At 39.0% G+C, this 27402-nt stretch overlaps 1 protein-coding gene across 4 annotated transcripts in view; it reads left to right on the plus strand.

Moving 5' to 3' along the window:
* The window catches only part of LOC149251556 (zinc finger CCCH domain-containing protein 13-like), a 104383-nt gene extending 82458 nt beyond the window's left edge, over positions 1 to 21925 (plus strand). For all 4 annotated transcript variants that reach the window (XM_089459505.1, XM_089459503.1, XM_089459506.1 and 1 more), the window contains 5 exons: positions 18822 to 18893; positions 19031 to 19245; positions 19333 to 19580; positions 19686 to 19931; positions 21470 to 21925. In XM_089459505.1, coding sequence (XP_089315631.1) covers positions 18822 to 18893; positions 19031 to 19245; positions 19333 to 19580; positions 19686 to 19931; positions 21470 to 21544 — 856 coding nt within the window. In that variant the 3' untranslated portion in view covers positions 21545 to 21925. The remainder of the gene's footprint in view (positions 1 to 18821; positions 18894 to 19030; positions 19246 to 19332; positions 19581 to 19685; positions 19932 to 21469) is intronic.
* The last annotated feature ends 5477 nt before the right edge of the window (positions 21926 to 27402 follow it).

Here is a 27402-nt window from a genome sequence, read left to right on the forward strand (position 1 = left end):
GGCCTGTATGTTGCTGACGAATGGGGCGAGCTGCTCGTAGTTCTGGATCATCATTTGAACCTTTGCTTTCTCCAGCTTTGCCCGTGGCTTCATCTTCTTGGCTAAGTGAAGCGGGGCCCCTTTGTACTGCATTGTCCACTCTTGCACATGGGCGATGGCAGCGTGTATGTTCTTGAGAGTTTGAACAAACTCTTTGCTCCACTGCTGTAGGCCATGCACACAGACAACTACTTTATGCACGGTGACAAATCCGTCATAGAGCTTCCGCATGGTATTCTCAAGTGTTGATACTTCAACAAGTATCGCTTTCCTCATCTCCCCCATTGCGGAAACTTCATTCTGTGATGATGCTCAAAGTTGTTCTACCTCTTGCCTGGAAGCCTACAAGTTCTTTGCCAGTTGTTCATTCTCGATTGTCAAGTACTTAACATTTGAGCTTGTTGCTCCTGCATAGGCCAAGCTAGCTTCGACAAGGGTGGTTGGATGCTGCCTAGTGTCTAACACTATCACCCTTTCCTTGATGAATGCAGGTGATGTGTGATCATCCGGAATGTGCCTCCTCTGTGCCAGTACGATCATCTTCTGCAACTCGTCAAATGATAGATTGTACACATCCATGACCAGATCATCATCAAGGAGAACAACTTCTCCTTGCTCGCTTGAGACTGGTTCTGACACTGGAGGTGGTAGAGACTGAGAGATGACCTCTGGTGCTCTCGGCATAAGGTTGGTATCTTCATTCTGTGGCTCTTGCTCCAACTCCATGTTTGTCACTTCGATCAGTTGCTCAATCTGCTGAGCAAGCTCCTGATCCTGCATCTGTTCACCCTCTTCTTCAGCTGATGGTTGTTTTGACTCATCAACCTGTTTGGGCACTGTTTGCATTGTCATCGTGCCTTGCCTTTGTTCCTCTTCCTGTTTCTACTTCCCTTCTCTTTCTCTTCTCCTCAGCTCCTGTTCTTCCTTCAACTTCTTCTCCATCTCTTGCAACTTCAGTTCTGCTTCTAGCAACCTTTGCTTTTCTCTCTTCCTTCGCTCTACTCTCTTTATCTGCTGCTCCCTCTTTGCTTTCGCTGCCAAAGTTGCTTTCTCTGTGATAGGATTTGCCCTCATCTTGCAGCTTTGATTTGCCTTTGGGTTCTCAACAATCTTCCTCTTTCCCTTGTCCTTCACTGGATTGATACCTATTGCAGCTGTTGTTGTCGCTTCCTGTGCTACTGCTGTCTTCAGAGCAGCTTTCCAAGTTCTTGCTAAGTTGACTGACTCATTGAGTTTGGAGGCATTATAGCAGTACCTCCAAGGGTCCTCTTCTGGCCAGTGAAATGTCTCGTGGATCCATGGAAAATACACCCTGGCACAGTGATAGTAGTACCTCCAAGGGTCCTCTTCTGGCTAGTGAAATGTCCTGTGGATCCATGGAAAATACACCCTCGCACATGGAAAATACACCCTCACACAGTGGTCCTTGCAAATACCACGGGGATCATACGATTAAAGTATTTGGTGCCAAACTGGACTTTGACTATCTCCTTAGCCTTGACATTTGCATCCTTCAAGCTCTTAATCTCGTATAATCTGATCCGCAAAGGAAGAGCGGGCCATGGCGCTTTCTTCTTCCTATGCAATCCTGCTGACAACCCTGTGGAGAGGTGATATGAGACCTCTTGCATGATCAACTTGTCAGTGGCATACCTTGGTAGAACATGCGAAGGATTCTCTTTGCCAAACACTCTGATGAAGGTGCCACCTGGTGAGGCATACCAATCTGCAATGTTTACTATTGCCTCCATTGCTTCTTGGGACATGCAAGGTGGATCTTGCTCAAAGATAAGCTTGTACAACGGGATGATAAAATGGTCAGTTAGATTTGCCATCACTCCTCAATAGCTACAGTCAGAAAACAACTTGCAATAAATGTTGACGACAGTTTCCTTTGGTGTCCATGTCCAGCTCATGCTAGGGAATTGCTGCTGGGCACAAATTGTAGCAAGCATGCAAACATGTAGAATCTTGCTTGCTATTCGTAGGTGGATTCCGAACGTTAGTCACATGGATCTTCAACTGATGAGCCAACAAATCTAACCAGTTGAATGGCTTCCCATCACTCACCAACTGGTCCAACACGACTACCCAACCTTCAGGAAAGGTTTCTGTGTTCTCTTGACCGTATATTTTGCAGGCAAAGATGATCAAGAATTGATAAGCCTTCTTGAGGGACTTTGTCTTGTAAACATGATTGGGTGTCTGTCTAAACTTTGACGACTCTTTCACCCAGCGCTTGACGATATCTCTAGTGTTCACAAAGCTGTGGGTGGCATAGAAAAATGAATCCATGCGCTTCATCGGTTGAGGTAAATGATACATCTGTTGAAAGTTCTCCGCCCTGAAGGTGGCAAGCTCTATCCCGCTGGCACTACTCAATGTCATTGTTTGTTCATCTGTGTGTGAGACAATCCAGCTAATAATGTCCGCACATGGGAAGGCGGGGTACCTGCATGCAACCTTGTATAATCCTGATGTTGGATGCTAAGGTAAACCTGTCGGTCCTCTAAGTCTTCCTTGAAGTCCTTTGCAAAATTATCCTTGATTTGCTGCCATGTTAATGTTGTACCCTTCTCAATGAACAACTGAGTGTCTGCATAAACTAGTAAGTCAACTGATATCTGCTCAACTGCTTCCCCAGTACTGCTCTCGACGGTTTCCTTTGATGCATCTCTCTTGGATGACATGTTAACTGTAACTGCTAGAGAGATGCTCAACAACAACTGTACCTGTGGGACATAGAGGACACTAATGGCAAGCAAATGTCAGCTTAAAAACCAAAGCAACTTCAAGACAAGACCAAGTAGAAAACCGGGCTCATGATGGGACAAATTGCGCAATTCTGGTTGACAGGGGTCATTGGATGACTGTGGGAGCTGCGCATTGTGCAGTCCCACCAGTCAGTCGGGAAGCTTGGTGACTGGAACTGCGCAATGCGCAGTTCAATGTTTGGCCAAGGCCGGGAGAGACTGCACAACGCAGTCTCAGTGGCCAAGCTGGGACGCTAGCCAAGCCAGGACAACCTCTGCGCAATTCCAGAAGCCAAGGCAGAGGCCTTGAGCTCCTAGATTATGCAATGCATGCAGTGAAGAGTGAGATCAGGGCAAGGGGAGACCTAGATCTGCCCAAGGGGAGTGTGCAATTAAGCAGATTTGAAGGATGGTGTGATGTTGAGTGTAAATCTGACTAAGTGATGATGCATGCAAGTGAAACAAGTGTAGGAATCAATCAAATTGAAGGAAAACAAAGCATGTGAAGAGAATCGCCGCAATGATGACCGTTGGTGCAAAAACGGGAAAACACATAGGACACTTGGGAAAAAATCAAGGAAAAAAAACAACACTTGGTAACAATTTCTAAAAATAATGCAAGTGCCTCCTTCGGGTTGCTAAAATTAGATCCCTATTTTTTAGGGATGCTTTTGCTTTTTGCTTTTTTTGGGAAAAACTTAGTGTTGCCAACATCTCGATAACATCCTGATTTTGTCTCAAAATCACGATTTTTTAGGATAGCCAATGTTTGCCGATTTAAAAAAATATTTTTATGGTATCTTAAATTTGTTGATGTTTGCCGATTCTTTACCGATATTTTCCTGATTTTTACAAATTTTTGGTTTTCTTGAACCTTGCCGATTTTATGCCGATTCCAATGTTCGCAACATTGGAAAAACTGCCATGCATTGCCCAAAGAGATTGCGTAGTTCTGGGAAGAACTGAGCATCTTTCAGGCTCATGCATTACACAATTTCTGAGCATAGTGGGTTCAACACAATTTCTGGGCTGAGTGGCTCTGGGTTGCCTCTCATGTTTGCACAATTTCCCAGCTCAAGGCTTGCTGCCGTCCAGTTCTGCACATTTCCTGAGCTTAAGGCTCACTGTCAGTCATGACTGTGCAATTCCTAAGAGCAAGGCCAGTTGCCCTCAAGAATTGTGTAGTTCTCTAAGGCAAGCCCGGAACTGTCGAAAGACCAAGTCAAGAGATCATCTTGTGGGTTAGAAAATGTACTAAGTGAGCAAACACAAGCCAAGATTGAAAGAATAAAGCTCAATTGAAGCACAAGTACCTGGATCAGTGCGAAATAAGTTGTTGTGGTTTAGAAGGGAGGCTCCAAAACGAAGCATATGAAAAATTTTGGAGGGTGGTTGTAGCCGCTACAACAGAACATAAGCAAGTGCGAGTTTCTGATCTCATCTGTGGCCAAGACTACAAGTGCGAAGAGGCTAGAAGTGTTGAGATTGCAGGAGAGAAGTTTGAAGGATAAAGTCTCTATTATATTTGCTTGGGATAATGTTCATATGCAAGAAGCTTCAGATCTAAGGTTACAAAGGAAGGATTGCAGAACCATATGGCTAGGAGAGCCTCACCTTGTCGATTATCTACTTCACTTGTATGGAAGGCAGGTTGGTCGACTTTGATGGGAGCCCTGGTCTAGGTTTTGGTCTTGGGAGTCTCCTTTGAAGCTGATAAGAAGAGAAGTTCTAATGGGTTTTTCCCTTTGGAGGGGTTTTGCCCTGGCATGGAGCCTATATCCTGTGTTCATGTGATCTTCGTTGTGTTTGGCGTTTATTTGATGATAACAACATAAACATAATCATAATTAAGAAGAACCTAAATCACAAGTAAATGTCAAAGAAGGAAAATGCTGAGTTAAAATTGTTGCCCTAATCTATTTTCTAGCACCCTTGACCTTTGACCAGCTTGGTAGGCTTAATCTCCAAATCGTACTTCTGATTTTTGCTATCCATCGGCCTCTCTTACCATCACTATCAACTTGTATCAGAATAGTTTTGATCTTGCTACTTGGGATGCGATAATCTGTGAATGCGATATGTAAGTCCTAAAAGCCTTCAAGTATTGTACCGAGGCATATGCTTGTTTCTCCAATATATCATACTTTAGCTCAGGATCCCTCAACACCTTAATGAAAAATGCAATTAGTCGCTCCTAACCATCTTCGTTCTTCTAAAGAAGCATTGCAACTATAGTATTTTCTGAGGCAAAGGAGAATATGAAGAAAGGTTTGTTGTAATTCGGGTTGATCAACATTGGTGCTTCTCCTAGGGCCTTTTTTGTCTAATTGAATGAATGTTTTGCTTCAGGCACCCATTTCACTTGCCTATCTTTGTTGAGCATATCAATAATTTCCTTAACTATTTCAGCATAGTTAGGAATAGATCTCCTTAGAAAGTTTATCTTTTTCAAGAAGGATTGGATCTCGTTCTTGTTTTTGGGTAGGCCAATATTGCTAACAACACTCACTCTTTCAGGATCAATTTTGACCCCATCCTTTGAAATAATATGCCCTAACAATTTTCCTTCTTTGAGGGAAAAATGGGATTTTTGGGGTCCGATTACAAACTATGCCTTCCACATTTCTCAAAGCTCTGCTTCAAATGTCTAGACATATCAAACACACCCTTACCTTTAATGATTTATGGAATGACATCTATGAAGAAGCTGTTATTGGCAAAGGAGAGGAGGACAATGTACCTATCAACCCTACATGAGGCAAGAAGCTAAAAGTAAAAGATTTGTATATGGTGTGACTCACACTAAGAATTGGAGCTTGTACAATTGATGGTCAAACTCTTTAAACTTGACTGGAAATATGACGGACCCTTAGCTGTAGCTTATGAAATCAGAGCCATCGTGCATGACATAGATGCCACTGCAGTGAAGATAGAAATTCCTCACACAACTTTCATTAAGGCACGCTACCTTACATACTCTCACTATCTTGAATCCCTGCAAGCTAGTGACCAACTCAAGTCCATTGTATATGACCTCGGTGGATAAAATTGCAGAATGACAGAAAGCGTTTGGGAAGAGGAAGACATCAACTTATCCCATTGAAGAAACAATGTGCCTCGCTTAGAAAGGGAAGAATTAGTCATATGTATCTCTAGAGGAAGTGGTAGTAAAAGAGGATGTGGAAGAAAGAAGTTTAGAGGAAGGGGGAGTAAACACCATCAAGGAGAATGATTTGATCTTCATTGTAGTCGTTGCGGCGGAGATGGACATGATGTCATGATGCATCAACATGGAGAAACCCTTAGGAGAATATCAAAGACAAACAAAATTAGAAAGAAGAAAAAAGAACACCAGTTATAGCAAAAGGTAAAGCACTTGAATATGCACATTATATTGTTGCCCATTGCAATATTGGAGTAACTGAAGATTTGTTTCACACTTCATTTGCTTCTTGGAGAGATGCATGGTTTTTTGACATAAGTGTGACATGCGGCGTGACATTCTGAAGAGTTCTTTGAAGACTTCAGTGATAGTGTGGATGGAACAATGTACATTGCAGATAAATCAACTCTCAAACCTTGACATGGCACCATTAGGCTTAAACTCCTTGTATTTACTAATTTTATTTTGCAAGATGTACTCTATCTTCGAGAGTTGCAAAGAAATTTGTTGTTCCTCGTGCGCATTCGCTAGCAAGGCCACTCTATTCATATCGTCGATTGCAAAGTAGAAATAAGGAAGGCATATGACAACATGGTTTTCATGATTGGAGTGAAAGAAGAAAGAGTGTTGAAGTTGAAGACATTTGCTCCTACACAAAATTTTGTGAGCATTTCTCATCACGATGAAGGTACATTGGCATCTAGTCTTCTTTGGCATGCTAGATTTGGACATATTAATTATGACAACCCTCCTTTATTGAAAAAGAATGGTGTTTTTGGTTTGCCTACCATTCCTAGGAAATTGAGGTAGTGTGATGCTTGCATCCTTGGAAAGCATAACAAACAACCCTTTCATGATTCCACTTCTAGAGCATATAGAAATTTGGACTGATACATTTTGATTTGTGTGGCCCTATGCCTATTCCTTCTGCTAATGACAATAAATATATGATGACTTGTATTGATGATTACAACAGAATGTGTTGGGTGTACTTCTTGAAAAGCAAATCTCATGCTTTTGAAACTTTCAGGAATTTTCATTTATGGATTCAAATTGACTCTTAATGACATATTGGCTCCCTTCATACTGATAATGGAAGAGAATATACTTCTAATGAATTTGAAAACTGCCTTTGCCAACATGGAATTCAACATCAAACTACAGTGCCATACAATCCTCAACAAAATTTTGTTGCTGAAAGAATGAACTTGACTATCTTGAATATGTTTAGTTCCATGATGTTTTTAAAAAATGTGAAGTTGACGTTTGGGATTGATGTAGTTCTATGTGTAGTGTATGTGAAAAACAAATGTCAATCTCATACTCTTAGAAATAAAACTCCTTATGAAATGTGGTCTGGCCATATTCCTTTGGTAGGGCATCTTAGTGTCTTTGGTTCCACCTTCTATGCCTCTTTTCCCAAGGAGAAAAGATACAAGCTTTATGCAAGGAGTTAGAAGTCTATCTTATTGGGGTATTCAAATACCACCAGTGCACATCATCTCTACGATGGGGTAAACAAGGAGTTTATTTTTTTCCAGAGATGTATTTTTTTTTGAATCTTCCAAGACTGACAAAACTATTGAGCGACAATTTGATTGTTTAGATAGATTCCCTCATGTAAGGACATATCATGAATTTGATAATGAGATTCCACATCTTGAAGGTGGGATCCCTATCTTGGATCAATCTCTAGAATCTCCTTTTGAAGCACCATCTCCCCATCATGAAGTTTCAATCACTTCATCAGATCAGGAAGACCCTTTGAATGATATTATTGAGAGGATTGAAAAGATGAATCTTGATGCGGCCCCATCTCAATCAGTGGAGCAACTTGGACTGTCTTAGTAAGGTGTTCTAAAATGGTTCATTAAAAAACTTGAAAGTGTTCATATTGATGAGGTCGGAAAGACTAGAACCAAAGGTTTTGCCAAACAAGATGGAGGTGATGTAAATAATTTTGATGTAGTTGATGTAGATGATATGGATGCTTCATATGATTGTGAAATGAACTTATCTATTAACTTTGAACTGACTTCCTTTAAAAATGTTGTTGTTCATGATGATTGGAAAGAAGCTATGCGAGGGGAGTATTATGCTCTCATAAAGAATGGAACATGAAAGTTGGTGGATCCTCCATTTAGAACCAAACCCATTGGATCCAAGTGGGTCTAAGAACAAGTAAAAATCATATGGCTCACTTGACAAGCATAAAGTAAGGCTCATGGCAAAAGGATTTGCATAAAGAGAAGGTGTTGATTATGAAGTAACTTCCCCCCCACAACAAAATGGGCCACCATTTGAACTCTCTTTGCCTCGGTAACTCAAAATGGATGGAAAGTTCATGAAATGGATGTGAAGGCTGCTTTCTATTGGAAAATGTAACTAGGTTCGGTCTTCATTGAATGTATTTGTGTGATTTTGTAATATACTTGTCAAAAGAATAAATAAAATAATAATAATTAGTATTATTGTGACTTATTAAGGCATGGGTTTCATGCTTGGCTCGCCATGTTTTAGGTCAAAGTCCTCATTCAGGACTTCTAGGGTTTATTTTGAGTCAATAGAGTCATTGTACTTTTAAAGAGACCCTTCTTGGGCTTTTGAATCATGTAAAAAGGTTAAGTATTGAGTCAAATGTAATTTATGTATCCTCCACATCAAGTCGGCCTAGAAGAGATTAAGTCGGCCTAAGGAAATCAATTCGACCTCCCTTGAAGCTTATAAATAGAAGCAAGTCAAATTCATTTGGAACGCACTCTCTCACAAGAAAGTTCGATATCTCTTCAAGCCGAAAGAAGTACGAAGTAGAAGAAGAAGGGGAAGGAAGTGCGAGTTGGGTGGAGTCTGAGGAGAAGAAGAAAAACAAAATTTTGGTGCCTTTCTCTCTTTGTTTCATGCCCTAGTTTGGGAGTTCGAAGTCTTCCAAGTTTTGTTGATGCCAGAAGCTGCTTGATGCCGGAAGTTGCCTAATGCTGGACGCTGCTACATAGTCGAAGTTGCTGGAAGAGAGGTCAAAGACCTCGGAGGTTGACTTGGTGTGGAGGGAAGGTTTGGTCTTTGTCTAGGGTGAAGAGTCTCAAAGAATACTATTGAAAGGAAGAGAATTTTGACTAGGTTTTCCCCTTGAGGGGGGTTTTACCTTGACATAGTGCCTATATCTGGTGTCCATTGTTTTATGTGCTTTCGCTTTGGTAATTGCTTGATGAACTAAAGAAAGAAGATATAAAGAAAATTAAATAAGAAGTCAATAACATCACAAGTAATTATCAAGTATAAGAAAATCTTTCTACCTTTTTTGATTTTCTAACACTTTCATGATTTGAGACTTGAAAGAGAATGTCTTCATGTGTTAGCCGAAGGTTTTGTTGTTAAGGGACACGAACATAAAATATGTAAACTCATTAAATCCTTATATGGCGTAAAACAAGCACCACGAGCTTGTTGTGACAAGTTAATTGAGCATCTTATGGAATTGAATTACAAATGCTTTAATATTGATGATGCAACTCTGTTTGTCAAGAAAGTTGGCAAAATTGTTGTATATCTTGTAGTGTTTGTAGATGATCTGTTGATAACAGGGAACAATGAAAGCTATATTGCATCCATAAAGAAAGAGAATTGAAGAATGGATTTGAGATGATAGATTTTGGACATTTTTGTTGGACACCTAATCCTAAAGGGTTAGCGTGGAAGTTGAATGGACAAAGCAGTCCAAGAGACCTTGGGATCTGAATCCCAAGAGTCACCTATTGTACTATAAATGTGTATCTTATGTTAATAAAAAATATGAACTCACTGTTTTATCTTTCACATTGTTTTCCTATCCATGTGTGTTTAACATGGTATCAGAGCCACTTGTTTTTCTGTGGCCTGTTATGTGCATGTCAGTCCTGGCCCTCTGCCCTATTCTTTTCCAGCGCTCCTGACATGCTGCCTCTACCTCTGCCATTTAACGCATCTGTCCAAGCAGTTATGAGACCTGCGTTCTCTGTCCATATACGCACCATTTAAAAGCGCTGCACCACCTGGGTTTTATCATTATTTCCTGACAAAACTGTGTTTAATGATGAGCTGCTCATTTCTGCCATATGACTGCGTTTGTTAGAACTGTGTTTAATGCGTTTTTATGTCGGTTTCATATTCTTCTCTCACTGCAATGCTCCCACAGAGAAACGCCCCAAAATTTGTAACGCTTGTCCGTTGATGGTATATGCGCTACCTCTGCCCTCTGTCTAGACTGCACCCTCTGCTCTTCTCTGACTGGTTTTTATAATCAACTGCATAAGAATCGAGAGGACGATTGGTACTCGAGAAGCAGCTCTACTTGGCCGGAGATTTCAGAGAATTTGGATTCTGTAACGATTGAAAAAGGCTCTCACCGTGATTATAATGTTGTTGCTGAAGAAAATGGCGGTCCTCTCGTTGTGAGCATGCTGCCACCGCCATTGCCCAAGTCTCCTACTAATTCATGGCTCCGGCGGCCTGTTCTCTATCTTACCGATGCAGAGACTCAGTTCTTGCCATAGAGTGAGGAAGCAAGAGAACTCAAGGCCTGCAGTACCCTGAGAATTGCAGCACCAGACAATTGAGTTGAAAGAAGCATGGTTTCAGCCTCACCAAAACACTGAAGTTCACCCACTGCAACCTTGCTTAATCTTTCTGCAGCATTTGACAACTCAGTAATGAAAAGATGTCGATGGGGAGGTGCCACCTTCACTAACTTCATCAATACATCAGCAGCATGAGAATATGCAAGGTCTGACAAACCTTCACATGCCAGCAAAGATGATAATAATCTAAGCTCCGTTTCAGGAATATTGAGCAGCACTGTTCCAGGATCAACTTTCTTTTCTGCAGCAGAAGTTGAAACATCACCATTAAAACGAGGACTTCGCGCAGCAACAGAAACGTCTCCAGATGAAGTCGACGCCACGTGGGAAGCCATGCGTTATATAAAAATATCACAGCATCGTGCGTTCGAAAGCTTTCATCGTGCGTTCGAAAGCTTACAATCGACCTCCAAAGAGAGCAGCGTTTTAGCATAAATAAATTGAGAATAGGGTTTTAGCATAAATAAATTGTTGAGGGCAGGATTTTAGTCTTCGCTTTTGCTTGTCTTTTCTAATTGTAACACCGATATGTAGGAGGCTGTGGCGTTTTTCGAGCAAAAATATTAATATGTGCGTTTCAGTTTCGCTGTGTGTTTAACATATGTCATTTGAAGGTCAAGCTTCACAATAGAAGCAAGAGCACGAAGAACTGCTCCATGCGTTGGAGGTTCAACAAAGTCACTGCTTCAATTTTCTTTTTGTATGTGCTGAGAAAGGACGTATAATACAAACCCCACGTGTTATAATGTACGGGTTGTTGGCTTTTGTGTGCTAAAGTTAAAAGTTCACTCCTTTCCTTTTGTGTTGAGATTACATTGTACAGTAACAACAAACATCGAAGTGTAAGTACAGGTTATTCTACTACCGGTCTGAGGAATGTGTCGATGGCGTTTCTCCATCCAGCATCCATGAACAACTTGTGGCCTTCATGAATGGGTCAGATTCCTTTGCGGGCTTATACAGCCAAATCACAACTTCCTCTTCACGTGGAATTCCATAGGTGAGAGAATCCGTCAGTGAATAGGAGACAACCTGCACAAAGGAATGCTACACTTGCTCTCATTGTGGCATTGAGCATGAGCTTGCACTAAGGTTGAGATCCACACTTTCCTCAGAACTTTCCAACGGCTCTGAGCATGAGCTTGCACTAAGGTTGAGATCCAGGCTCCAATTTGTCATCGGCACATCCGAAGGGCTTCAACCAAAATCGAAATTTGCGCAGTTGAGGTCAGGGCAAAACCGAGGAGGAGCCAACTGCAAGATGGCCCCCAAGCACACTCTGCATTCTGGTCCCATCTATTGACACTGCAATCTCCAGCAGAAACTAGATGGTTTTTACCCATTCCATAGGTAGCTAGTCATTTCCCGTGTAGAAATGGCAGAAGATCCAACTGGATTCAACCTCTGACAAGGAGCAGCAATTTCTTGAACGAGAATGGAGTTAACCCAAATGCAATCCTATTGTTTTTAAAGAGGGAAATTCTGCGTTAATGCAAAATTCAACGAATATTCAGTATACCTTTGATTATGCTGTTCATGGTATTTAAACGCTGCTGTTTGAACAGCAAAGCTTATGCGCATCATTCATGGTATTTAAACGCTGCCTATTGTAATATTTAAACGCTGCTGTTTGAACGCTGGTCATTGAACGCTGCCCATTGCATAACACCCTTGCAGTGAGAACCAATTTACTCTCGGTTTTGTCAAATTTCAAGACTCTGCTGCACCGTGTTTCCTCAGAGCTTGTAAAAGACCAATCTTTGCGGGGATCTTACCAGAGAATTTGTTGTTTGAGAAATCCAGAAGTTGCAGGCTGTTGAGATCCCAAAGCCAATCCACGGCCACTTCTTTGATAAAGCCTCCAGATCAGCAGCTACATCAACTGACTTGAAATGTATTTTTTAAGATCCTGATCTGAACTCTGTATGGATCGAACCCGCTCTTGAGATGATAATGACATTATATCTTTGAAGAAAAGAGGTATTGACTCGCTGATTCCAGAGTTGTTGATTCCTTGTTATATTCACTACTGCATAAGTATGTATGGTTCATGAAAGTAGTGTTCTTTTAGCATCACAGTGATTGTTGTTGGTTGATTGGCACATTGATTGTTAAAGTCCAGAAAATGCCTTTAATTTATGATGTATTAGATTTATTAAATACTTTGATACAATCCAATGACGATGGGATGGTAAACATCAACAAGGACAATCTTTCCGATATCATAAACTGTCTACAGAATGCACAGGAAAAGATTGATTTTCTGCAACTGGAATCTCAGTTCCAGCGAGATGAGCTTCAACAGAAGCGTAGTAATTCTGAGCCTATTGAGAATATTGAGACGGACTCCCATCAACATCAACAGTATAAAGTTGAGGTTGAATCACATCCAGTGCCCTATTCAAAAGCAGTTGTAAATGCAGATGCAGAAACTCAGTCTGCACTTCCCAAGCCCATCATCAGACCTTGGGAACAGCTTGTCCACAACAAGCACAGAACTGGTCTTGGATATGACAAGGACTTGTCCTTTCATATTCCAGACTATGCCAAGCCCATTCAGTTTCAGAGTGCTGGATTCATTTATGACAGTTCACCTGCTCCTTATGACAGTTCAGTTTCAGCTGTTCCAGATTCTACTCCTCTTCCACCGCAACAACAACAACAGATTGTAAAATGCCAACACTGTGACCGAGTTGGCCATTTGAAAGATCACTGTTTTGATCTTCATCCATGTAAGCACTGTCATAAAACCAGCCATTCTTCACACAGATGCTTCAAAAACAAACGTCCTGCAAGAACAAAGATTCATCTTGGATGGATCGCTTCTTGGCAATGGGCATCAACAACCAAGAAGATATTCCAAACACATGTTAGAACTTGTTCCAGAGTATTGAACAGTCTTGCAGTTGAGTTTTCTCCATCTTCTCACCTTGTATCTGACAGGGGGGGAAATGATGGTCATCTACAAGCTTCAAAGTCACATCAAGCGAGCCTGAGCCACAACCTGCCACACCAGTCTCAGAGTTGCAGCCAGAGACAAAGATGCCCGTGAACACAGATTGAGAACACTTCCTCTAGCAGAAGACACCAGCTTCTTGCCAGATTTGGAAGAGTTCCAGGAATTGCATTAAGCATTCCAGCGTTGTTGGTTATCCTTAAACCATCACAGGTTGAGACTTCCCTTTTCAGGTTGAAGTTTTACCTTTTATGCGGGGTGAGACCTCCCTTTTATGGTTGAAGGTTTCCCTCTTTAAAACAATAGGATCACTTCCTCTAGCAGAAAACTTCAGTTTCTTGCCAGTTTTGGAAGAGTTCCTGGAACTGCACTAAGCGTTCCAGTGTTGGTGGTCATCCTTAAACCACTGCCCTTTTATACCAACATTTCATAGAGCACAATCAGCCTAGTGCTGCCATGTATTTTTTGCACATTTTGTATTACAGCTCTTTTCTTGGACTCATACATAACCCTTCGGATTAAGGGGGGGAATGTTGGACACCTAATCCTAAAGGGTTAGCGTGGAAGTTGAATGGACAAAGCAGTCCAAGAGACCTTGGGATCTGAATCCCAAGAGTCACCTATTGTACTATAAATGTGTATCTTATGTTAATAAAAAATATGAACTCACTGTTTTATCTTTCACATTGTTTTCCTATCCATGTGTGTTTAACAATTTTCACTACTACTTGGTCATTGAAGTGAGAAAGTGTGCCCCTTGATAGAGGAAAAACAATCGTGTTAGCTCTTGATTGGAATTTAGTCATTTTCCATTACATTTTAAAATTAATTTGGTGCTTGTTTTGGCCTTCTCTCTAGACTCCATTTGAGTAACCTTTAAATAGAATGACGCCTTTTATGAGGAATGTATTCAATTGTGGTATTCATTCATAATTGTCAGATAATGTTTTTAATGTCTCATATTCAAAAAATAAAAACATCCATCTATTCTTCAATCCATAAATAAGTCTTTAGAGTTTTTGTTACATTTATCTCATATATTGTAAATAATTTATCATTATTAACAATCTTGCATAGGGGTGCATTCATGAGGGTAGAGGATGAACTCACTACCTCCTAGGACGTGAGTACTCCAAGGGGTATGCGTCCCAGTTTTTCCATTTGGAGGGGATGCAACATGTCTACAAAAAAACAAGGGCTTCCACACTCCCTTTTGATCAAAGTTCACCATTCTTAGGAAAAGAAGACAAAATAAAATAAAATAAAATGAATGTCTACGTAATGTAGAGTTAAATGAGGAGGTATTGATGAGCCATAACTTGGGTTGGTTGGTGTGCCATTTAGTATTCTTGAGAATGCAACTGTTTTTGATTCAGATTGTGATGCTGTCATGATTGGTCCTTATCCCTGTGTGTAGCAGTTGGATGTAGAGACTAGTGGGGCATAGCCTTGTGCAGGTGCTTATTTCTTGTTTAATTTGTTCATACATCTATTATCTTAAGACTTAGGTCTATATCTTCAGAATTTTTTAAATATGAGTAATACAATGATAATAGGTGATTTGTGAATTGTGATTGTTATATTATGTTACATGATTAGAGGTATCATTTAAGATCTTTATGTTACATGTAATGATATATGTTATTAGTGTATTGTTATTTTTTTTTGCCTGTGTGGTCCACGTATCCTGGAGATCAGGGATTGTTAAGTCCATAGAATATTTGTACTAAGCAGATCGACTCGAAGGAATCACTTTTTTCCGGCTCAACCACGGAGCCTGACCCCGAGTGTCGAGAGAATTGAACTTGTAACCTCTCACTAGCAAAGGTGCTTTAACAACGAGGACTCGACCAATTGAGCTAACCGTACGGGCTATTATTAGTGTATTGTTATGTGTAAGATTTCAATATTTTATGTTTTGGTTTTCATATACTATAATTTTTAAGTGCGGTATTTTGTGTGGGTCCCTAATGTTGGAGACCTTGATGTCTTCTATGACATTTTCTAGAATTTGGGGGGTGCTTCCACACACAATGAATTGTAACCAAATGGTTGGTCTTGTAAATAATTTATCATTATTAGCAGTGTTGCACAATTGTGCATTCTTGAGGGTAGATGATGCGCTCCCCACCTCCTAGGGCGTGAGTACTAAGGGCTATGTTTACCCATGTTCTCTTTTGGAGGGGATAACAACATGTCTCTCTCAAAATACAAAGGCTCTCACACCCCCTTTTGACCAAAGTCCACCATTTTGAGAAAAAAAACAAAATTAAATAAAAAAAAAAGATGAATATAAACCTAATGTAGAGTTAAATGAGGGGTTGATGAAGCACATGTTGGCATTATGACTAATGTGTTGTTCTTGATGACAACCTGCTTAATGAAGATGTACTTGATGTCAACATTGATGACTATGGAATTGATGTAGATTGATACAAATGCTACAAATGCTATGAACAGAGAAATGATAGTTCATAAACAAATGGATGATAAAGGTGAAGTTTGAGAAAGTATATGCAGATCCTATGAAGAAGGGTCACGTACATATGCAGGACTTGTAAGTAAAAGTCGCATACAGAATCCAAACCATGGTAATCTGGATACCAGGGGTCTTTACCATGGTATTGGCCCATAGTAATTGGAGCAACAACGATTATTTGATCCCGTCAAAGAATACTAACGACATTACCAAGGGATTTACCTAAGGTATTGGCTAAGGCTAAAGCTATATAAGGAGATGGAGATCAAGGTGTTAAGAATGCAAGTAAATGATCTATCTATGTGTGATTTGATCTGGAACAGGTGTGCACCAAGAAGCAAGGAGATGGTTCAAATTTGATAGATTTGAAAGTGTGGTGAAGACTAATGAAAATACTTGCTTGATCTATTTATGATTGTAATGTTAAATCTATAGCTATGATGATGGTTTGATCTAAATATAGTGATGCATGTCGAGATCTAGGTTTAACAGATGTTGTGAATTGCAGCGAAGGTTTGATTCAGTAATTTCAAGATTTGTATGCCTATTTGCTTATGATTTGTCGCGCACATACGTGGACCTGGTTCAATAAAGTAGTGTATAAATTATGCGATAGTTTACTCAGTGTACTGGAATATATACGCGGGTGTCAAGCATGGTAGTCGTGTACATACACTGATTTGTTCTATGGAAATCACGTATATATGTTAGGGTTTGCAGTGTGCCTTGATGATGACACTTGATGAGTTCTGCTTTGTTTTCTGTTGTCTATCAATGATGTCTCTATCTTGATGATTTGTGTCTAACAGTGATGATTGGGTTGATTGATTGGAAATGATGCTACAGTGTGGGGATTTGTGATTGGTTCAGTAATCTGTGATTGATCTATGTATGGCCAAGCGATTGATTTAGTATTCCAATTATTCATGATTCATTTTTTAGTAGTTTAAGATCTGTACACAGGTGTTATACAGAGGAAGCACGCACATACGTGAGTTTTATTCAGTACAATCATGTACATATTCTGATATTTGTTTGTTCTGGTTGGGTTCTACATTCAGTGGTTTGATCCTTCAAAAATCAATTGATTTACAATACTTCAAAGACTCAGATTTAGTATTTCAGTTTGTCATGTCAGTTTGGGTTTATATGGGTCCAATTTGAAAATATGATGAAAGGTGGCATACAGGTTGTTTGATTTTTGTTTGACAAGGGGATCCATTTTGAAACATTTGGAAAAGTGGTCCACAAGGAGCTGAGGGTTGCCGCCTTCAGTAAGGGGTTAGGAGCTCCCTTTTGGTAGTAGCTGGTAAACAAGATTAGCGGGTTGTAGCTCCCTTCCAGTAGGAACTGGAGAATGAGTGTTGGTAAATGAGATTAGGGGGTTGTAGCTCCCTTCCAGTAGGAGCTCGAGAACGAATGGAGGTTGTAGCCTCCTGCAAGTGGGTGCTTGTGTACTGGTAAGAGTCTGCATCAGTGTAAAAAAAAAATTGTAATGAAGATTTTCTTTATATAATAAGAGAGAAGAAAGAGACAGTGGCAGTGGTGGTTTTCTCCCACATTGGGTTTCCACCTAAAATCTTGGTGTTCTATGTGTTGGGAATCACGATTGCCATTAGAGCAAAACCTGCAGGTGTTAGTTAACAATCGCATCGCCAGAGATAAGGATCCACGAGAGGCGGTTAGTCCATGTCATGAAACACACGGGGAGCGTTGGTTTATCCAATGTCCAACGATCTCCCCCCCAACGCGAACCGGGTGTGTATCGAACTCGTGACCTACGCTTTGATACCACTTGTTGGGAATCACAATTGCTGTTAGACCAAAAGATGCAGGTGTTAGTTAACGATCGCATTGCCAGAGATAAGGATCCATGAGAGGCAGTTAGTCCATGTCACGAAACACACAGGGAGCGTTGGTTTATCCAATGTCCAACACTGTGTGTTTCTCATATGTTGTGATCTCTTTTTGTTCTTTACTGCATACTAGAAAGTAGATATACGCGGTTTTCCTTCTCTGAAGTCACGTACATACGCAGGTTGCTTTAAGAACAATAGCCTACAGAATTCGGTATATGAAATTTAGAAGTTAAAGTGAATTTAAAACACTGATTCACCACCCTGCCCCCTCAATATTTTTCCCAATAGCAACACTCTGGTTGGTTAGTGTGCCATTCATTATTCTTGAGAATGCAACTGGTTCTGATTCAGGTTGTGATGTTCCTATTATTGGTCCTTATTCATATGTGTAGTAGTTGGATGTAGAGACTAGTGGGGGATAACCTTGTGCAGGTGCTCATTTGTCATTTGACTTGTTCTTACATCAATTATCTTAAGACTTAGATCTATACATTCAAAATTTTCTAAATAGAATGAGAAATACAATGATAATAGGTGATTTGTGAATCATGATTATTATATTATGTTACATCGTTAGAGGTATCATATATGATCTATTATGTTACATGTAATGATGTATGTTATTAGTGTATTGTTATATATGAGATTTCAATGATTTATGTTTCGGTTTTCATATACTTTAATTTTAAGTTTTTAGTATTTTGGGTGGTGCCCCAAATGTCGGAAACCCTGATGTCTTCTATGTCATTCTCTAATATTTGGGGGGTGCTTCCACATGCCCCCCAGGTGTTTTCACCGTTCCTCTGTCCCCACAACTTGGAAACTTGGTGGAACATTGATTATTAGTTTTAGCGAGATAATTGAAGTATATTCAAAGAGTATTGGATACACATCATGCTTTTTATCTGACATTTTAAGTTCTTGCGAACATTGTCATTTGATGATTGTTTAACCTCCAGGCTTGGATCCAAAATAAAGAAGTTCATCAAAGCACATCTTCGTTTTGTTCGGGCACAGGAGGATGTGAAAAGGTAAGACTTTTGTACTTCTACTTTCTTTCAATAGGACAGTTCACAGTTGTTATTTATAGTATTGAAATTTTGATATCAACATTTTGAATTTTTTAAATGAATGGCAGGGCTTACTGATTTTGTTTTTCATGTTAAAGATCACAAGCTCGGTTGCAAAAACTGGTAGATGAGTTTCCATTAGGAGAAACTTCAAGACATGCCAACCATGTTGAAGACTCTAATGTCAATGTCGTCAGCGATGTGGAACCAAATCATCCAATTCAGAAAGGATTAGAATCTAATAGAGGCTCTGAAGCTGCAGGCATAGAGAAAGAGGATATTGTTGTAGAAGTCATTGATGCAGATGATAATGGTGAGTGTGAAGGCCAAATATATGTTTATTTCAGCTGTTTTTCAGATATCTGGATTTGGATATAATTGTGTTGTTATGCTTGTGTAGAATCTGTACAGAGGAATTCCTCCTTCCACAACAATACTGAAGCAGTGAAGTTTATTGGTCAACATGGAAGTATTTCAGACAAGGTCAACAAATTAGAGGAGATTGGTTTAGTGGTGAACTCAATTCATAGACTGCAAGCATTAAATGATAAAGAGGGAAAACTGATAACCAACGAGTCTGAGGATAATCCCAACAGAGGCAAGAATAGAGAAGGTTCTCTTTCTCCGATTAGTGTACCAGAAGAGAAGGTACACTTGTTTTAGAAATTATTTAGCAAGCTAGTCACATCAAAATAAACAATCACCCATTTATCACTTTTTCACTATAATGAATTGCCTTTCCATCTTGGATAGGTGAAAGGTTGGGATGCAGGATTCAGTCTGCCCTCTACTGGCATGGCTGCACATGCTGAAGAAGAGCATGTCGAAGCTGTTGATATTGATGACAGAGAAGAAATAACTGATGAATTGCATACTCAAAAAGGGAATGTCAGCATGCTTCAAAGATTTCCAAGCATCGTAGAATCACTCAACACAGGGAAAGCATTTCTAAGAAAGTTTTCTCCACTGGAAACTGTTTCTGCCAATCATTATAATGAGGTAAGCTTCACATCTCTCAGGCTGTTTGAACTTTGAAATCAGCATAATTACCTTGAATAATTGAAACTAAAAGTAAAGACACTTTCATTTTTCAAGTTTTGAATTTGTTCATTATTTAGTTGAATCTGTTATGTCAGCTACCTATTTACATGATTGTACGAAATTAGATTTGCTTTGTTTGTCAGATGTTCAAAACCACACAAATTTTGAAGAATCTTCTTGTGAATGCAACTTAGATGTCAGTTTGTAGCTTCCTATGCTTTATTTTGAACTTGCATGATTTGAGTAGTGTTGTCATGCCATTCTTTAAAATGTCTATGAAGTTTGGTCTTGTTCAAAATCTGTGTCAATCAGTTGATTTGCCGCTTGCATCCATAGAAAAGCAAGTATTTCTATTTGAAGATATTTGATTGTGGTACACGTTTTGCTTTCTCCTGAATCAATGTATTTGAGACACTACTGCTAGTTAAGTTTTTTGTGCCGAAAGGTGCTCTACAGCCCAGTATGGGGTAGATATTGTCACGTTAGTGTTAGATAACTTTATTTTAAAAAATAATAAAAAAGTACCTACATTAAAAAGTTAAAAAAATTACAAGTTGGATTTAGAGTAAAAATACCGGTCGATTTTAAAGTAAATTTAATTTTATATTTTTGAATTAGAGTTAAAAATAGAAAAGATTGTTACTTTTACCATATGTCAATAATAATAGTAACAAACATTTACTTTAAAAAAATACAATTTGGCTTTAGAGTAAAAAAATGCAAGTCGGCGTTACAGTAAATTTAAATTTATGTGTAATTAGAATGGAAAATAGAAAACATTGTTAATTTTACCGTATGGCAATAATAATAGTAATAGAGATTTACTTTTGATTGAGCTGGTCTTGGAAATAGAAAAAAAATATTCTGCTTAATTATTTTGTAATCAGAAAAGTAATGAAGACTTGTTTATGATCATGAGTTACTATTGAAATTAGAAAGATGATTGCTTTTATTAGTTGACAACGAACAAAAAGGATTAGACCCTATTCATAGTTGATTGCACAGCGAGGGAAACGTGTTTTGAATTTGTTCAAGAACCATCTTACAAGTACAAACCAACTATGCTTTTGGGGAATGTATTAATTTGTCATGAGCCTTAAAGGAGACTTAGTTGTGTTAAGTCTTTGCGGTTATTGTATTAGATCCATTCAAATTCACTTCTGAGAGACTCATTGGAGGACAGAGATCCAATTCATTCTAGTAGGGTTTATGCTTAAATTTATGTATCTATTGGGCCAAGTGTTTCTTGTTATTTATCTGATTTATGGTATTATTTAATTTCTTACTTGCAACAACTTTTCATCCAATGGCATCCTTCAATACTCTTTTTGATTGTTTTTCTAGTGAAGCCTTCAAGACTAACTTGTATTTCACTTTTTTGTTTGGAACTGAATGCCAATTATATGCATCTCCATAAGAGTCTACAACATGCTTAATATCATTGTCAACGAGTATTTTCATTCTTTTATGCTTATTAAAAGTACATACTTTTGCAGTACAAGGGGGATGATGAGGAGGTTGATGTTGATGGAGTTGATGCAGATGATCGAGGTATCGATTTAAATTTTTAAACTGAAATTGGTTGAGAACACAAGCCAATATTTCACGAGCTAGAGATCAAGGGTGAGACAATTTTGACTGGCCTCTTGGATATACAAGGGGCCAGTCAAAATTGTCTGATGTTGTAGTGAATCAAGACATATAATTGTAATTTTCTGTAACTAATGGGGATTTGTATTTATTTTAGTGAGTCTACCATTTTGGCATCTTCTGCTTACATTTCTTGCTCTTTTCTTTGAAAGAAAAAACACATTCTGTTGTTGCTAATGTGTACTTTCACAAAACAGCAAAAAAATTAACAGCATTGTTTAAGATGCAAAATGTATTCTGTAGCTGGTTGTTGGTTAGAACACCATTTTGGACAGATCCAATGCAAGTTTATAAATTTTCAATCGGAGTCATAGTAGGATGACATATGAATGTATTTCTGTTTCTCTTCTTCATTGCAGTGTAAATCTTTTAATGGGACATAAAAAAAATGTGCTTCCCATGATGCAATCATGTTGAAATATGTGCATTCAAATTTTGAATTAAGGTGAGATTGTTCGATATCTTCCCATGGTTATTGCCCCCTTGTTTCTCATTTTAAATGTTGTTCCACATTTGTTCCTTTTCTGGTCTCCCACACTAAAACTCCATTAAATGTATGACCAAATTAAAAATTCAATGGTCCCTCTTTTTGCTTGTTAAGTGGAAATTTCATGATCCCGAGTTTATTGAGTGCCAAGAGATAACGGATGTAAAGATTATAACTAAGCACTAATAGATTAGAAATAAATGTCAATATAACAGGCATTTTGTGAATTGATGAAATGGCTTGAGAGGTTACACAGTGATCAATTAATAGTTGTCAATGTAACAAGCATTTTGTGAATTGATGAAACGGCTTGAGAGATTACATGGTGATCGATTATTGTATTTTTCTTTGCTTATGCTTGATACTTAATGTGCCATATATAGGAGAGATTAAGATGCAGGAACCAAATGATATCTCATAAGAGCGGTAGTGGTTGCTCTTGAAGCTTTTGGCATAATGCCCTGATCACAAACATTGATGAAGTTTAAAAAATCAAATTAAAAAATAATAGTCTTAAGCCTCCCTAAGCAGGGAAGTTGTAATCATGCATGATTTTGAAGGTCCGTTATCTTGGTTGTTTGGACATGATTTGATCGTCAATGTAGGCTATGCTTGTTGCTTGTTTTGGCGTGGAAGGTTAACTTTGATAGTTGATACAGGCAACACATGTATTGATTTCCGTTGGATGGACCTCTGTGGACTTTTCATTGTGTCAGAAGTGCTTGTTTCCCAATCTAAATCCCTGTAATATTTAACCTCCATATCGTGGTTGTCGATTTGGATTTGCTTAGAGGGTGGTTGTTTTCTGGTCATCTAGGATTAAGATTCCTTGGTCGTCATTTGTTTATAGTTGGACAGTAGAAATGGTGATGTGTGCTGAATTGTTGTCCATTGGTTGGATCATTATACACAACTATTCTCCACGCAAAATTTATATTGGTAAACTTCAGTCTTTTAATGGCTAGAAGGGGAGTCTTTCATGGGAGAGGAGGAGATACAAGTTGTGTATGGTAGAGGCAATGAGTGATGCGAACCATTTATTTTTGGATCAACACTTAATTTTGTTAGAATTCAAGGATGTTTTTCCGGAAGAAATTAGGGAAATTTTATGGTCTAAAATGGACTTCCTAAGGAAAATAATAAAATAAGAGTTATGAATTTGCAATTCAATTTTGCACCACAATCCATGTAACCATGGTTAAATTCAATTGAAAACTTGTACAAAATAAAATTAATAAAATTGTATAGATGGGATTATAAATAAAAATTAGCATTTCAAGAAAAGTTATTATCATTGAACAACTAATGCATTTTCTCTTTGTACTTAAATAACTAAAAATAAATAAATATATATATATATATATATATATATATATATATATAAAGCAAGCCAAAATCTTTATATTTTAAAAACATTACATAAAATACAGTCAAAGGAGTTCTGGAATAATCTGTATCATGGAATTGTTTATAGATAGAAAAACATGTGTTTTGCGGAGAGAATTGGGGTGACCATCTTCCCATGAGAGGGAAACCAGAATTGGGGTGACCATCTTCCCATGAGAGGGAAACCAATTGGTTTCCCAAAGAGTTCTATACCATAATGTCATAATGGTGACAAAACAAAACCAAAAAAAAGAAAAAGAAACTAAGTAGACAAGAGGAACTAAGTGACATGTAAAATTGAGACTCTAAGAATGTCTATCTTGGGGATTTAGAATGCTTGTTTCGGTTGTTCCTTATTCTAGTCAGTCTTGGTCTGGGTGAGATGCACTTGCTCCCTTGGAACATGCCTTGCTGAGCATTTTCTTTCCTTGCATATTCTTTCTGCTCCAGGTAGATGAAGGGGTTGTTGTATCCTTCAGGAAGCTAATGGGGACACTCCCATTCGATGAACATCTTCCCAGTGTATGATTTCGCCTCCCTTTGTGAGGGTTCTCCTTTGGTTAGGCCCTCAGTGCTAGACTGGTTGGATAAGTTTGTCGCTTGCCCTGTTGGTTCAGGAGAGTTGTGGTTGGTGACCACCTTTTGTTTCTTGGCTTGAGGTTCTTGGTGAGCTAGACTAGAGGGCCTTTGTCCTTGATGGGAAGATTGCATTGCTTTAGTCCTTGCATTTGAATTGGAGGATGCCAGAAGAAGGGAAGGAGGGGGAAAGGGAATTACCATCGCTCTAGATAAATTCCTCAAGGCTGTGCGCGTGTGAACCAAGAAGGTGTTGAGTTCAACAATTTTTCCTTCGATTGTCTCCTTGGCTTCTTCCTGCTCCCAGAGTTGTTTGCTAAGCAAACTCTGGAAGGCCCAATGGCAACGAGACGACAAATATGCATTGGCATGTTCTCATCAAATTGTTCTTCGCCTTGCCCATTCCAAGGAGGGAGAGGTTGGCGACCATGACCTTTGCCACCTCGTCTGGCTCAACCCCTTTCCCTCACCATGATAAATAGACTTGTGTAATCTCTGCCTTTGACCTAAAGCCGCCTGAGTCTCACTGCCTTTTCTGACCCAGCAACCATCCACTCGTAGAGCAGAGAAGCTAAGGGAATGAATGTCAAAATCCATAGTGATGGCATAATTCATATCTCGCTCAAAGCGTAATTGCCTTGTCCTCGCTCAAACCTCCATTGTCTCGCTGTAATGAATGTGGTTTGTGGTGAGTTTAGGGAATTGCTGCCACCCATCCATTCCCATTAAGTCTTCATGCAGAGTTGGCATCAACCACCGCTCCTTGTTTATTGTACGATCACCCGATCCACCGATCAATTAAACTTTATGTTACTTTAATTTTACAATTAAATTATATAATAACATGTAATTAAAACACAATATAAAAATAAAATAGTATAATATAATAAATGTGATACATTATATTATATATTAATTTTATAATACATGTTGAGTTGATTTGATTTATAACACAAGAAAGAATAATTTATAATATAAAAAAGAATATAATATATATTGTGATGCCAGGTTGCCCCCGCACATACCCACAGTATGCATAAATATGCATAAACACATCTGTCCCAGGTATTTGACTCGGCAATGGAGTCAAATCTTCAATCACAAATGGTTAAGGCCTTCTTATATAGTTCCTTAGTTATCAGAACCAATCACCTCGCCTAAACCTCCTATCGGGAGTATTTGCAACCCTCGAGCCTCCATATAAGACTTTATTAAAGTCTTTAACAAATCCTTCTTATCGAGACTTATGAAACCCTTCAAAACCTTTATATAACCCATAACTCATATATATATAACCATCCCCTTTAAACATTGGTTACATATGGTTTAACATATGAATACACTATCGGTGCTCTTTTTCCTTATAAAACCCATTTACAAAGGAAAATACGCACAAACCATACCTTCCGCCTTTGTATGGTTTCTGCACGGTTCTCGATGTTGTACCTTTATTGCAATCGCTATTGGCTCCTTCGCAGGTTTTACATACGTATATGCCTCACCACCTTTCGATATGCGATTTCCCTTTTGCTATTGGCTGCATCACTTTAACGCAAATATAATGGAATAACAGGGAAAAACCCGCTTCGAACACATCTATTGGATCTCAAAACTTATCCACTCGTCACTATATATGTCGTCGGGTCCGCCTTCAATGTTAACCTTCCGAACTTCGATTGACGTGATCGCCCATCGCTGACTAGCGCTTTATCGCTATCAGCGGATCGCTATATTGCTCATCGCCATTCCCTATCTGCTGATCTTTTGACTTGCCGATTGGCAATTAGCGATTTAATCGCGATCATCGATCTTGATTTGCGATCCGACGGTTGACGATTAATCGCAAGATCGCAATTGCATTGTTTCAAGGCCGATTCTAATATCTCCAAAAAGAATTCCGCCGATGCAATACGATTTGGACAGTTGATCCTCTGAGATCTAACGGCTACTGAGTGTTACCACTCCATTTCTCTGCCCACCTATTTACTTAGAATTTTGCACCTTTTCTTTAGTTTTCCTCTGTGATCTCGGTTTCTTCAAAGGTTTCTGGACCTTCGCTATTTCGCTGTGTGCTCCTCTTCACTTCTCCACTCTCCTCTTTGCTTATGTTTTTGCTATCTTCTCAGCGTTCCTCTATGGATTTGGGTTGTTTTCTCAAGGTTTCATTCTTCCGCTTCTGCTTAACTTCTCTCCTCTGTGAACTTTCACTTCGTTACTTCTTCAGAGCTTTACTCTATTCATCAATTGGATTCAATGTCCCATTGTGATTCCTCTGAATCACTCTATTCCTCCGCGTCCTTCACAATTCTACCTGCAACCTATTGCCGAGCCTACGAATTTAAAGTAATCATTCATGAAATACTCTTCAAACACTGACATAGTCAGGAACAAACTCTGTATGTATATATATGCAAAAACAAAGATTACATTCGAGACTTCTCTGTCTCGCACAGGCCTGATCTTTTGCTATCAGTAGCCTCTTCTCTTTGACTCTGCCTGTAGGCTTACATATATGCCAGACAGTTCCGTTGAACTGATCTTGGTTCGACTCCTAAATCTATTGAACTGCCTCCTAAATCCTCTCGGTCCTCTATGTCCACTTCTAGGTTCAATTAATTCCTAAAGGATCTCCTTAGTTCCTCGAATCATGGAACTGTTTAAGAGTTATTCATGGAACTGTTTAAGAGTTATATTTGATTTTGAACTCTTTTGTCATTACTCTCACTCATGTCCTCCTTATTCGAGAACATTTACAAGATATCTCACACTATCCGATTTATTCCTATTCTATGCACTTAAAAGCCTAAATTACATCAATTTATCACTTAGGAATCCAACTTCCTAAAAATACATGACCCCCTATGTCTACTTAATTACAATGGTTTTTCTCTTGGGTGAATGCTCTTGCATCAGACTCCCAAAGTAGAAAATATTCATGATCTCTTGATCATGTGTCTTCTGGTCTTGGTCTTTCTGGATCCCACACTTTGTTTTGTAACTGTCCACATGCTTTTTTCTCTTGTTGCTGTTGTACTTCTGTTGTCTTCTACTCCATCTTCTTCTTCTTGTCAATCAGGTTCAAACTCTGATTGATCATGCTTCCTGCTGCTACCATTTTCCTCCATTTGGTTTGCTTCATCATCAGCTGCCACATTTCTTCAATCTCTGTTTCCAATACATCTTTGGACTGGTCCATATTCTGTTTCTTACTTCTTCCTCCTTCTCTTTGTTTCAAGTTGCTGTTGCTATCCACTATTTCTTCAAACTGCTGTTGGTTTCCTTTACTTGCTCCAACTTTTGCCTTGCTTGCTTTGCTAACTTCTATGCTGA

This window comes from Pinus tabuliformis, chromosome 7, assembly GCF_031772625.1.
Source record: "Pinus tabuliformis cultivar Carrire ecotype Pingquan chromosome 7, CPIR1, whole genome shotgun sequence".
Lineage (NCBI taxonomy): Eukaryota > Viridiplantae > Streptophyta > Pinopsida > Pinales > Pinaceae > Pinus > Pinus tabuliformis.